Here is a 12,164-nt window from a genome sequence, read left to right on the forward strand (position 1 = left end):
TGAAATGTTAACGCAGGGATCAATATCGCTGCGGATAGCTTTATTTATCAGGACAATATGAATCATCACAGTCACAAACAAGATTGCTTTAATTCTCTTTAACGAAATGTTTTTTGTTTTTTTTTTGTAGCCTGATACTGTGCACAGGAAAAACAGCAAACACAGGTTAGAAACATTGTCACTTTGGTGCAGCTCTGCTATAATGTGATGAAGTTCAATTCAACTGGAAATCATTTATATCAATGAAAGACGATGGTGACACTCTGTGTCTGTGTACGCAAGTTTCTTCGGACAAAATAGGAAATGAAAAAATGTCGCATTTTTTATTTAAAAATAAATAAATATATACATTAAACTATTAACACACGCAGACATCAGGGATGTACAGTACTGTACCTACCTGTGATCCACACACGATTCACACCGTTTCATTTTTAAACTTTTATTCACTTAAATTCTGTCGAGTGTTAAAGCAAGAACAAAACATTTATAATGTCCTTTGGTGGGATTTTATTACACTTTATTTATACTGTATATGTAAACTGATATTCTTTGATGCCAGCCCGTTGCCAATACAAAGGAAAATCAACTGCACAACTAAAAAAAAAAGAAGAAGAAATAAAATAAGTAAAGGAAGTGGAAAAGAAATGAAAAGAAGAGCGGTAAAGGATTGCTTCTGCATGTGGACTTCTTAATAGATACATTAAAGGTTGCCTTTTTTCAATCACAGTTCGGCAAAGATACAAAAGGACTACATGACTCTTTTTTTTTGTTTGCTCAGTGGAGAAAAGAACTTGCAAATACACTGACGCTTCTCTGTGCACCTTTTCTTGTGCTCAGGTGAAAACCTCCGACCACGATGGCAGGGGAGTGTGTGGAAAAAGAATCAGACGCCTTTTTCTGGGAGGATCTTTTTGGAGAAGGAAAGGACGGGCGGGGGGAGAGGAGGCTTCTTACACATGTGCATCACTAACATCGGACAAAAGAATCTTTCAACCAACGAGGGCTTACAGAGAGCAACGTTCACGAAAGCACAGGTCAGTGGCAGCATGGCGAGGGACCCAGCGTGGTGGGGGGGGGGGGGACACAGGGGATGAACAGGAGGGAGGATGACATAGAGATTGAAGGAGAGACAGGAAGCAAGAGCAAGGGTTTTTTTTTTGTGTGTGTGTGTGTGTCACAAAGTGGCAGTCAGCACAGATTTCCTTCTCTCCACAATGCACTGACAGCAAAGAACGCGTCTTTTAGTTTCGTCGGTGTGCTCGAGTGTCACGGTCGCGCTTCACAAGCCCGGCCTTCGCCGTTCTGCAGGGACAGTTTCTCCGAGATTTGTTTTTCGGCGTCAGTCCGGCCAACATTTAACTCACAGAAGCATCCCGGAGGGAATCGGCGGCCACAGTCGGCTTGTGCGGAAGCTGATTGGTCGCAGCTGTTGTTGCCGTGGCAATAAGAGAGTAAGTGAACAAGTCTGTCATCTCAGTTATCCCCTTCTCAAACTGGAAGGAGCTCAAGTACCTGGTATGGCTTAGAGGGGAGGGGACGGAGAAGAGAGGGGGGTGGCTTACTGTTCTTTGCTCATTTTATTCTTTATCGGCAAACGCTCAGTTTCCCTTTATATATATATATATATATATATTTTTTTTTTTATAATATCATTTTGAAAAGTATATGTTTGTTCCTTTCTATATTATTATCTTTGAAAGTAAATGAAAAGTCTTCACTTGTCTGGCACATTCCCTTTTCATCAGTGCGAGACTCCACTGAGTCTGGCGGGCGGAGAAGCTCAGTACAGTCCAGAAAGCACATGGTTGTTGTTCTTTGTTTTAATGGGTGGTTGATTATCTGAACGTGGGGAAGGGCAGGTCAAGGCGGAGGGGGAGGGGGGGGGGGGTGTTGCGATTGTATCACTCCCACCAGGTCATGGGTCTCTTTAGAGCACGGCGGGCCAGCACGAAGCCTCTCTCAGCAGCACCGAGCCCAGCAGCAGCATCAGCAGCAGCCTGAGGAACGACGGAGGCATCAAGGAGGCCTGGCCCGAGTCGGGGCCCCTGCAGCCGCCCAGCTCATTTTCACAGCGGGCCTTCTCGCACAGCACGCCCGTGTAGGACGGGGGACAGGTGCAGCGGACGTTGTTGACACACGCCCCGCCATTTTGGCAGCGCAGCAGCTCGTTGTCACACACCCGGGCTGCGGCGGGAGCAATGTAAAGACAGGAGAGAGGGGTGAGCGACAAATATGTAGGAGAGTTATTTTAGTAACAAGTGCAAAAGCATTTCATTTCACTTTCAACTCAAAACAGTCACTGTGGGAGAAACTGGGATGTGTCACAAGCACTGAATCTCACTGCTGGAAACTCACAGGATTTCTTCCACCGCATTTTATTCTCCGTCAAATACCTAACGGACTCGTTCAACATCTGTTCTTTCACTTTATTCCTGAAAGTGTGATGTTCAGACTTATAGCACTCTCACACCTGTAAGTTTAGTGGCATAAAGATTGAAGAAGAAAAAAAAACTGCGTCATTAGCAGTTACCTAAATGTTCCAGCACCTCAGCCCTCACATATTATCACATTACACTATATTTGCCCCCATTTACATTAGAGAATAAACAAACAAAGAAACATAAATAGGCAACATAAGACACTTGGAAATCAAGAGGGTTAAAATCAGGGAGCGCTTGACGTGCTTTATCCTTATCAGATGCAAGAGTGGTGACAATCAGAACATCTCACTCTCAACTAATTCTTTAAACATTCCTTCAACTTTTCCTGATTCTGATAAACTGTTAAAGGTTTTTTTTTTTTTAAATACATATTCATTAGAATAGTGTACATTTGTCATTGTGATTGTAAATATGTACAAAAACAACATGAAACCATCACAGTGAAAAGTAAAAGGGCTTTTCTATCACATAATATAATATAATATAATATGATATAATGTAATATAATAAAATATAATATAATATAATATAATATAATATAATATAATATAATATAATATACGTCTATCTACAATAACAAAAGCCTTTATAAATACCTGGCAATCATCAAAAGCCAATGATCATTTAATATTGTTCATTTCTCACACACAAACCTTATTACATTTGTTATTCTACGAGAGAGGAATCTATAGTTTCTTCAGTCAAAGCCCGAGCTGCTTTCCCCACACACAGCAGTGACTTGAGATAAACTGAACGTCAGGTGAAAATCGCTGTATATTTAGAGCTGGGACACTGAGACCACTCTTTTCCCAGTGGAGGCAAGCTGTCAAGCAAGCTGGAGGCAAACAAAGCAGTGCAGCACAAACTAATAACCAGCAGAGACAAATAAACAGTGATAAACACAGAGGCCACTTCTGCCCATTTTAGTCCTTTATGGGAGTGGAAAACAATGTGGTGAGCAATCTATGAACTCTATGGGACATAAATATCACAACAACAAATACCAAGCCTCTCTCCTAATACTCAGAATTGGATGCACGCTGTCCCCCAGGAGTAGCCAAATGGGGCTTTGATGGGAGGCTCGTTAAGAAACATTGACTCTGCGATTCCTATTTGTGCCTCGTCTGTTTAGTTAGAGAAACAGAGGCTGCTGTTTGGCTCAGTAAAGTTGTGCTTTCAGCCACAGCCCCCCCCCAGCAAAAAGCGATGTAACTTTGTCAATTCCCCGCCCCCCCAAACCAGCTGACGTATCAATGTCACGACCAAGTCAACCACTGAGCGAAAACTCAAACAACAATTCAATAAACAAAACCACAACCGCTTCATACAGGGGAAAGTCGGATAAGGCAACACATCCTCCAAGACGATGGTGAAAATCAATCGAGTGCCTTTGTAAAGGCCTTAAGAGACTCCTTTAACTAGCAGTCACTTCATTCCACCCGTTTTTAAGTGCTTTATATTTCGTTTGCGTTAAAGAAAAATGACATAAAGGAAGGCAGAGCTGTGATATTGTGATTAGAGACACAGTAGAAGGACAGTATTTACACCAGGGTTTTAGAGTGACTGCATCACACATGGACAGCTCTGACGCTCGATCCACACTGGACGGGTGTTCAGTGTGTGACTGCTGTGTTGTTCACACATGGAGCGTGTGAATAACACTTCATGGAATCAGGAAAACGTGCAGTAACACGTTACATTACAGCAGAGAAACAATATGCTAATAGCATGGTAATCGTATCGTAATGTCACAACTTAGTTCTCGTTGTATTACGAGATTTTGTATCATTATTTAATTTAATTTTAATTGCTCCGCATTTCTCATCTTGTTGCAGGTTGCAGCTGAGGATCTTTGCTTGATTAATAATTACTTTATTCTTGTTTTTTTTTCTTTTCAGTTTGGCCCTAATACCCCTAAAAAATTTAATTTGATTACATGAAACAGGTCACTAGAAACTTTATTATTATTTTACAAATAATTATTGGCCAAATTAACTCTAAGAACACAGAGCTTTTTGTTCCATTACTATGTTAAAACGTATATGCAGAGGTTATAAGCAATAAGCCATATAGGGTGTCTGGTTTTTTAACCACAACCTATAGGCAATCTGAAAATCTAAAAAATATTTTTTTTAATTCACTTGGCTCGTTTTTATGAAAAAAAAAAAAAAAAATGGTCCATTCTGTATTTTGGTCTAATTTTCCACACAATTATCGCTTGTATCTATATTTTTTTGTTAAATATCTGATATAAAATGAATCAAAACTTTGACTCAACAACACATAAGAAGATGAAAAAATGAAAAAAAAGGATTCTGTTTATTTCCTGTGAAATTATCAACTAAGCAGTAGCTGATATAGAGTTGTCCACTTGTGATTGCATCTCCCAGGACAGATGTTGACACCAGATGTGACCAGATTTAGATAACACAGCCTTCCACTGCCGCTCAGATTACAGGCAAAGTGACGCAAAGAGAGTGGAACAACCTGTGCTGTTTGTTTTCCACCGGGCTCAGGACGCCGTTTCACTGTTGGCTAACAATAGCTGTGAGGGATCACTACCTTTAACAGCATGGATGTCCTCCTCAGCCTCAATTTAGAACTGGTTCACTGTGTTCCAGAACGGAGGCTGAGGCCAAATACAGTACCAGTACCAGGACCTATATCCTCTCGAACTAGAAAGACAGATATCATTCATTTTCCTCTGACTCTCTTCAGGTTTGAAATAAAACAAATACCTGTTAGCTTTACATTAAATACATTTGCACACAGAGACATTTCATTTAGAGAGGAAACAAGTCTCGGAGATTAAAGATACTGTTGCAATTGGCAGGAATAAGTTCATAGCAATAACAGCACAGGGGCATTATGGGTAATGCTCTTCTGCTGGGGGAGGAGTTTGGATGGTAATTACCCTGCGAGCTCTGCACCTTTACCTTTATCACCTTCTCTCCACATGTAAACAGCAGCTCGTGCAGGAAGTAAATGACAAAATGTGTCGCGTTTGCTTTTGATATGAGTGATAATATTTAGAGAGAGAGAGAGAGAGAGACGACCAATGAACTAGGTGTGCCTGTCTGGGATGTGATGTGTTTGACAAGAGATCTGAGTTTTAATTGCATTCTTCAGTCTGCATGCAGATCGAGTCTCGTCCATGCATAGAGGCTGAGCGCCGCAGCAGCGGGGAAGCAAGGCGAGGGCAAGACTGCAGAGTTTCCAAACTGCTCCATCTGTGGAGCAACTCAGCGGGACAATCTTACAGGGGGAAAAAAATGTGTCTGGTCTGTTTTTTTTTAACCCTCCTCCTCTAAACCTAAGGTGTGAGAGCAAAGTAAACCATTTGTAGGTTATTTTTTTTCAAATTCCAGTGGAAAAAACTGAATTTTGAGAGAAATCCACGGCGGAGGAGGGCAAACTCATCTCTCTGACGCATCCTCAGCAGAGTGGAAAACATGTAAACTGTCAAATCCAGTGCACCAGAACCAGATATAACGCAACACTAGTCGTCTTCAGTTTCTCACTCTCTCTACACATGTACAGTGCAGGGAACCTCCTCAGGTGGGAGCTGCTGAAAGGCGCTCTGGGAAATGTAGTCAAACATGCAAGCTGAAACAAAAGCAGATTAAGCAAAGTGAGTAACAGCAAGAGAGAGAATCACATCTACATATTGATCCCACGGAGGGAGTTTTCAGGTGCTGTGTTTTCACTGAAACCTCTCAGATGCCACTGCAGGTGGAGAAACAGTCTGAGGCAGCACAACTTCTCTCAATAACTGCTTCAGACTTCAGCTCTGACACGTGAAAACTACAGATCCATAATATTCTGTTGAATCAGCCTCACAGGAACAAATATTTTTCTTTTTGCTGGTTGCTCGTTGTTTTATTCAAAGCTGTCGACTGTTCATCTGCTAATTCACAGTTTGCTGGAATTTTTCCGAGAGCACAATTTTTCCGTCGCGTGACTACGGTGATGCAAAGTGTGCTCGTGTCGACGCGTCGTCAGTGATACGCTCGGTGTTAAAGGGTTAATAAACAACCATCTAATTCAGGAACTATAAAAATAACATTTTATTCAAGTTACAATCAATCTAGTTGATCATTTTGCACAGTTTCAGGTGCTTTAAAGGAAAAAAGGAGCATGTACAACACATACTCAGAAACAGAAACAGCTTCAAGGTTTTGGGTCGTAAACAATTTCAGTTTTCAGTAATCACCATCACATTCGCTGCAGTTTTGAAGAAGGAAAGAGCATTCGCTGAACCCATGACCGAGTGCAGTTTCTCTTCTTTTTTATTCTTCTAAGTATTTTCTTTCTCATTGAACTTTCCTTGAGCATTAAAAACATATTAAAGAATTTAAGAAACTAACATTTACCAGGAAAACTTGAAAAATGCTTTTAAGCATGAACGTTTGCTCATATCAAAGAGGCACGGACGATGTTAAATTCTATCCATATTATTGATGTATCCTTGATAAAATACTTATTGTGAGCGATTAATAAAAGTGATGCTGTAGAAGGTACACATGTTTGTGAGCACTTTAGAATGAAGGATAATTGATTATTTAAGTCGTACGTCTCAAAATAAAGTGTTGAAACAGAACATGAGGCAAAAACAAGCTCCAATAAAAACACAGGCACCTGCAGTAATCTCTGCATGGACCCTGACACTTTTCAGGTGGTTCCATTTTATTTTTTACTCAGCTTTCACTTCGATTAACTGTACATTTTGCATGCAATGACTAAATTGTTTTATACCGTTGAATTATTTGACCCAGTGTCACTGGTGGCTGTGTTTTGGAAGCAGCCTGCAGTGGCTGTCTGGCAGAAACACTCACTTGGAGTGAAGGTGTATTAACAGCAGATTAAGTTTGAGAAGAACACATTTAGGCTAAAACTGTTATTATCTGAGTAAACTGCCTTGATTGTGATACACTAAAATAATCTCCCGCAGTTGTGTCTCTCAGCTAACTGCGATAACGTTGACCTTTACTGCAGTAATTTCATTTTATGAGAGTAACTGTAGGATTTATATTATCTTCCCATTGCTGCACACAGACTATGGAGGCAATCACAGCGACTGTGCAAGAAAACATTATTTATTCTATAAGGAAACATGACAGAGAGAAATTAAAATGTATTAGGAGAGTAAAGGGACCGTTAGATGTGAGCTTTTGCATGTTTACAGTGAATGATAAAATTAAAAAATCTTAAATTACACTGACTCTACATCTGTTTTACTAAATGTGCTATAAAAATAAACTAAACAAGATCTTTGTGATCATTTCCCTCCGTGCTTACACCTTACAGACCTCCACCAGACATGATTCCAACAACATTATACCCTTTTTTTATTCAGGACACCAGTGTTAGCCAGAGACAGAGATTAATGTTGAGCTACAGGAAACAGGCACATAGGTGTCACCACTCGGCGCATAAACCTGCACTAGTATAATCGCAGTTAATAACATGGTCGCAAAGGTGGGTCTTGGTGGGGTCAAATGTCAATCAGCAGCAATTATGAGCTGTTGCAGGCCATCATTTCAGCGGCGCTTTTAAACCAACGCGACACGTGAGCGGAAGCCAAGAAAGCTTAAAGATTTGTACTTAAACTGTCCATGCATGAGTTATAAAACACAAAGTATAAGCAGTATTTGCAGTGGTGGATTTACACCATCAAAGTTCAAAGGGGGGGGGGGGGGGGGGGGGGTCTTTTTCCAGCTTGTCAGAGTGAAGTAAACACCTTGTAATGAGGCGTGCACTTTTGTCTACCTGCTGTAAGTTCGACTGAAGGAAACAATGAAAAATTGGTGACATTTGAAGGCGAACAAAAAAAAAAAAGAGAGTAGACGAGGCATGCACTGCAAACTGACCAGAGGGAAATATAGAGAGTGCAATAATAAATGGACTGGAAGTCAAAATGACCTGCATTCCCCTTCAAACATGTTGAATGACATTGTCATTGGCATGGACTAGCAATGGGGGGCGGCGGGTGGCGGGGGGTGACGGCAACTCAAACAGATCACAGGCGGCCTGTCCAGCGATCAATATTGACTCAGCTGTTGTGTTGCTGATGTGCGACATAGCTGAATAACTCCGTTACTGAGCAACATGCATCCCATCAGGCCTTTTGTTTTTCTGCGTTCTGTGCGCTGTAAAGGGCAGCAGCAGTTGATATTGATAATAAAGCAGGTTCAGTTAGTGATCAAATGGCTTATTAAACTGGGTTATTGCATGTTTTGGGGTAAGTCTGTTATGCGTGAAGGCAGCTCGGCAGTCATTTTCCAGGTGGAGCTTAGGAATCACACAGAGAGAAAAGACATGAGAGGCAGAGCAGAGAGACACAGGCAGGAGCTGCATGGGGAGGGTTGTGGTTCTACTTACATTTGCAGCCATCGTCCCACAAATAGCCGGGTAGACACTGCTGACACTTGGGCCCTGTAGTGCCCTCCTTACATATACAAAATCCTGTGCCATTACACCGATCACTGACTGAGCCAAAGGGATTACAATTACACTCTGGAAAAACAAGACACACATACACACAGGCTGGAAACAGGACTTCCTCATTTTCACAGCATGGACCGCAGTCCTCAAACTCAACAAGAAGCTCACCAAAGCGTTTCGTTATTTTTAAGAGAGGGGGGGGGGGGTAAAAATGCTACCATTTCAACTGTTATGGAGACAGAATGAGAAAAGAATGGAGTTGACTTCAGATGCATGGACACATTATAATCATTACAGCTTATACAATCGTTTATTTAACTGTTGCATAGATAAACATCGTGCAATGATGCAAATATGCAAAGCATTATCCGTAGCTTTGAATTATGATGGACATAATGAGCTAATCTGCACATGCTTTTCTTAAATCTGATTCATTCATTCAGAGAGAGAGAGACAGAAGAGGATGGTAAGAAGAGAGGGCATGTGACGAGCATGTCTTGGACAGATGGCGGAAAATGAAGCAAAGACAGAGTGAATGTGAAGGTTTCAGAGGAATGAGAGTACATTGAAATGGGCATTGTTGTAACTGGTTCTTTAATTCTCCCTCATTTTTTTCCCCTATCCTTCTTTATTTAAGTATTGAATAAGAATTTGATTAACCGTAAAATGCCTGTTTACCATCAACAGAAGTTCCTGTTTATTTATTTTTAAAACCTTTTAAAAAAAAACAACAACAATAACTACCTGTCATGTCTCGGGCTACCTACACTCAGCTGACCTTTCAGCGCTCCACAGCCACTGGAGCACTCTGCAGCCAAAGAGACACCTATTTTGACAGTCCCTGACCATCACGCTGCACCTGTCTGTGGTAGCTCTGTCTGCACGTGGCTGCACCCGAGTGGCACCCAAGGGTCAGGGAAGAGGAGCGAGGTGACGGCAAGTGACAAACTGGGGGGGGGGGGTGGCAGTGACAGAGAGGAAGGGTGACACCGAGCTTGGCACGAGGTTGCGCCTCAGTGACTCTTAACGCCTTGTGATAGGTTTCAGCTGCTGCTCCTGAGGCCACTTCACATATATGACATATGCACTTGTGTGGCACCTTGGACTGGCGGTGTGACTTCCCTGCGACATTTCTCTCAGAACTCTTGTTGCCTGTCAGACGCCTTTCCATCACCCCCAAGGACTCACAAATGCACATGGCACATGGAGTGCTCAGACTCCACATGGCAGCTACGGAATCATATGGGGAACCAAAATTATGCCTAAGGATTTATGTGAAATGCTATTTCCTCACATTTTTAAACAATGCAAAATGAAAGCCTGCATATGCCATGGACAAAAAAACAAAACACCTTTAATTTCAAGCTGCTGCTTCTTTCCAGTTTTGCAATGGATGTAACAAAGTTATGTCTTTAGGGGTTACTTTGCTTAAGTTGTCTTTATTTGGTTAATTTGTGTTGAAGAGGTTCCACCCTTTATGCAAAAAAAAACCTTTCATAAAGTAGGTGTTTCCGTTTGTGCACATACTCTATTATTCTCCGGTACGTCCATCTGTTTTTGAAGCAATGCTTATCTCACTGTGTTAAGTACCAGCTAGAAAGGAAGCACGGCAGCTTTGAAGTACAGCATTAACTCTAAATTCAGTCTGTAACCTGAGTGGCCTGAATATCACAAGCCTTTAGTTGTTGTGCGTCTGACTTAAGCTGACTTACTAATGTCCTCCATAAAACACTCATCCTGACAGGGAGGTTAATGAGTGACACCATCGTAGAAGCTGAGGAGGAAAATGTGGAGACCACTGAAAGAGATGGAGACGGGAGGGTGCACAGATGATGAAGTGGTGGTGGTGGGAGGGGGGGGGGGAGTCACAGAAAGGAGGTGAGGTGAAGAAAAGTGTGTGAAAGCAGGGTGGCAGTGAGAGGGGCCAAGTAGGGGACTAACCTATGCACACATTTTCATCGTCCAGTTCTGCAGAGGCATTGCGGTAGTAGCCCAGCTTGCACAGTTGGCAGTGCTGGCCCCTAGTGTTGTGCTTACAGCTCACGCAAATGACGGTGTTTAGCAGCTCGATGTAGCTGCATCGGTTGGAGTGGCCAAAGCATTCGCAGTCTTGCAAAGAGAGAGGCAGTGTGAAGGAGAGAAAGAGAGACGCGGTAGGGAATGTAGAAATTGTTGCTGGAAGTGCTACGACGGTGGGGTTAGCAAGAACTTGAGCGAGGCGCCATGGCATGCAAGGTTTAAAATGATGACTGCCCTGTGAGGCAGGAGATGATGGGGAGGGGATGAGAGGGAGGACTGTTCATGATCCGTCTGGCATGGACACAGCCAGAGTTAGAAGACGACATCACATCAAAAAGCAGAGTGTTAGTAGGGCTCGGAGCGATCACATCACTTCAAACACACCACAACAACAAGGCGAGGAAGACTCTTGAGATGATGGCACAGAAACATGGTCACATCAGGAACACCACACAGCATACGGCAGGTCAAACCATGAATGGAATGTGTTTTTTAACTCAGGAAACAGGGTGTGAGGAAATCCTGCTTTTTGTCGTGTAATTGAGATCGTAAATGCGCTTTATCTGGTTTGACGTGATAAGAGAGAGAGGGTGAGATGAAACTCTGAATGCCTCTTCATGTCACAAACCCATGGAATGAAATGCCTGGTGAATTTTAAGTCTGGCAAACCCATAACTCATCAAACACATGTGTTTAAAGTCGCTTTGTAGTTGTTTAAAATGCTTGTTGCAACCCTGCTTCCTTGGGGTCAGTAAGGCAACTGTGGTGTGTGTGGTGAGCTGCAGTTGGGAGAGTGTGTCATTGCCTGCTGTACAGTATTATGTCATTTTAAGTTTGAAATATGGAGTTGCAGCTGGACTGCAAAACCTCATGCTGCAGACTATGATAGTCACTGACAGCCCTGCCCTAAGGGGTGCAGCACAGGAGGGGAGAGGAGGAGGTCGCCCCAGCTCAGCTCTCTCCAAGTGAGGATCAGTCTGCCATGCTGACTGACCACTGACACCATGTGACACGGTGCAGACAGATGTGACCCTTAAGCCTCACTGGCAGCCGCTTGGACACAAAGCCCACTCACAGATCCAGAATAGATGGGGCTTCGTCCAAGGGATTGTGGTTATTAAGGATCTGTATTGAGGTCAGGTCTGGCTACTAACAACCCAACAAGGCTTGGAAACGAAGGAGCAGTACGTCTGCCACCTCGTCCACTCTACCTTTCACCTGAAGCAGTGAGTCTTGTCTAAGAGTCAGCCAGCTACA

The 12,164-nt window shown here is 42.6% G+C and overlaps 1 protein-coding gene across 8 annotated transcripts in view; it reads right to left on the bottom strand.

The window, feature by feature from the left end:
* Positions 1 to 304: 304 nt before the first annotated feature.
* The window catches only part of ntng1a (netrin g1a), a 241,641-nt gene continuing 229,781 nt past the window's right edge, over positions 305 to 12,164 (bottom strand). For 5 of the 8 annotated variants that reach the window (XM_058624052.1, XM_058624060.1, XM_058624076.1 and 2 more), the window contains 3 exons: positions 10,830 to 10,997; positions 8,826 to 8,960; positions 305 to 2,187 (listed from right to left, as the gene is read on the bottom strand). In XM_058624052.1, the coding sequence (XP_058480035.1) occupies positions 1,931 to 2,187; positions 8,826 to 8,960; positions 10,830 to 10,997 (560 nt within the window). In that variant the 3' untranslated portion in view covers positions 305 to 1,930. The remainder of the gene's footprint in view (positions 2,188 to 8,825; positions 8,961 to 10,829; positions 10,998 to 12,164) is intronic. The other 3 variants (XM_058624086.1, XM_058624095.1, XM_058624104.1) reach the window with 3 other exon arrangements.

Source organism: Solea solea, chromosome 1 (assembly GCF_958295425.1).
Source record: "Solea solea chromosome 1, fSolSol10.1, whole genome shotgun sequence".
Taxonomy (NCBI): Eukaryota; Metazoa; Chordata; class Actinopteri; order Pleuronectiformes; family Soleidae; genus Solea; species Solea solea.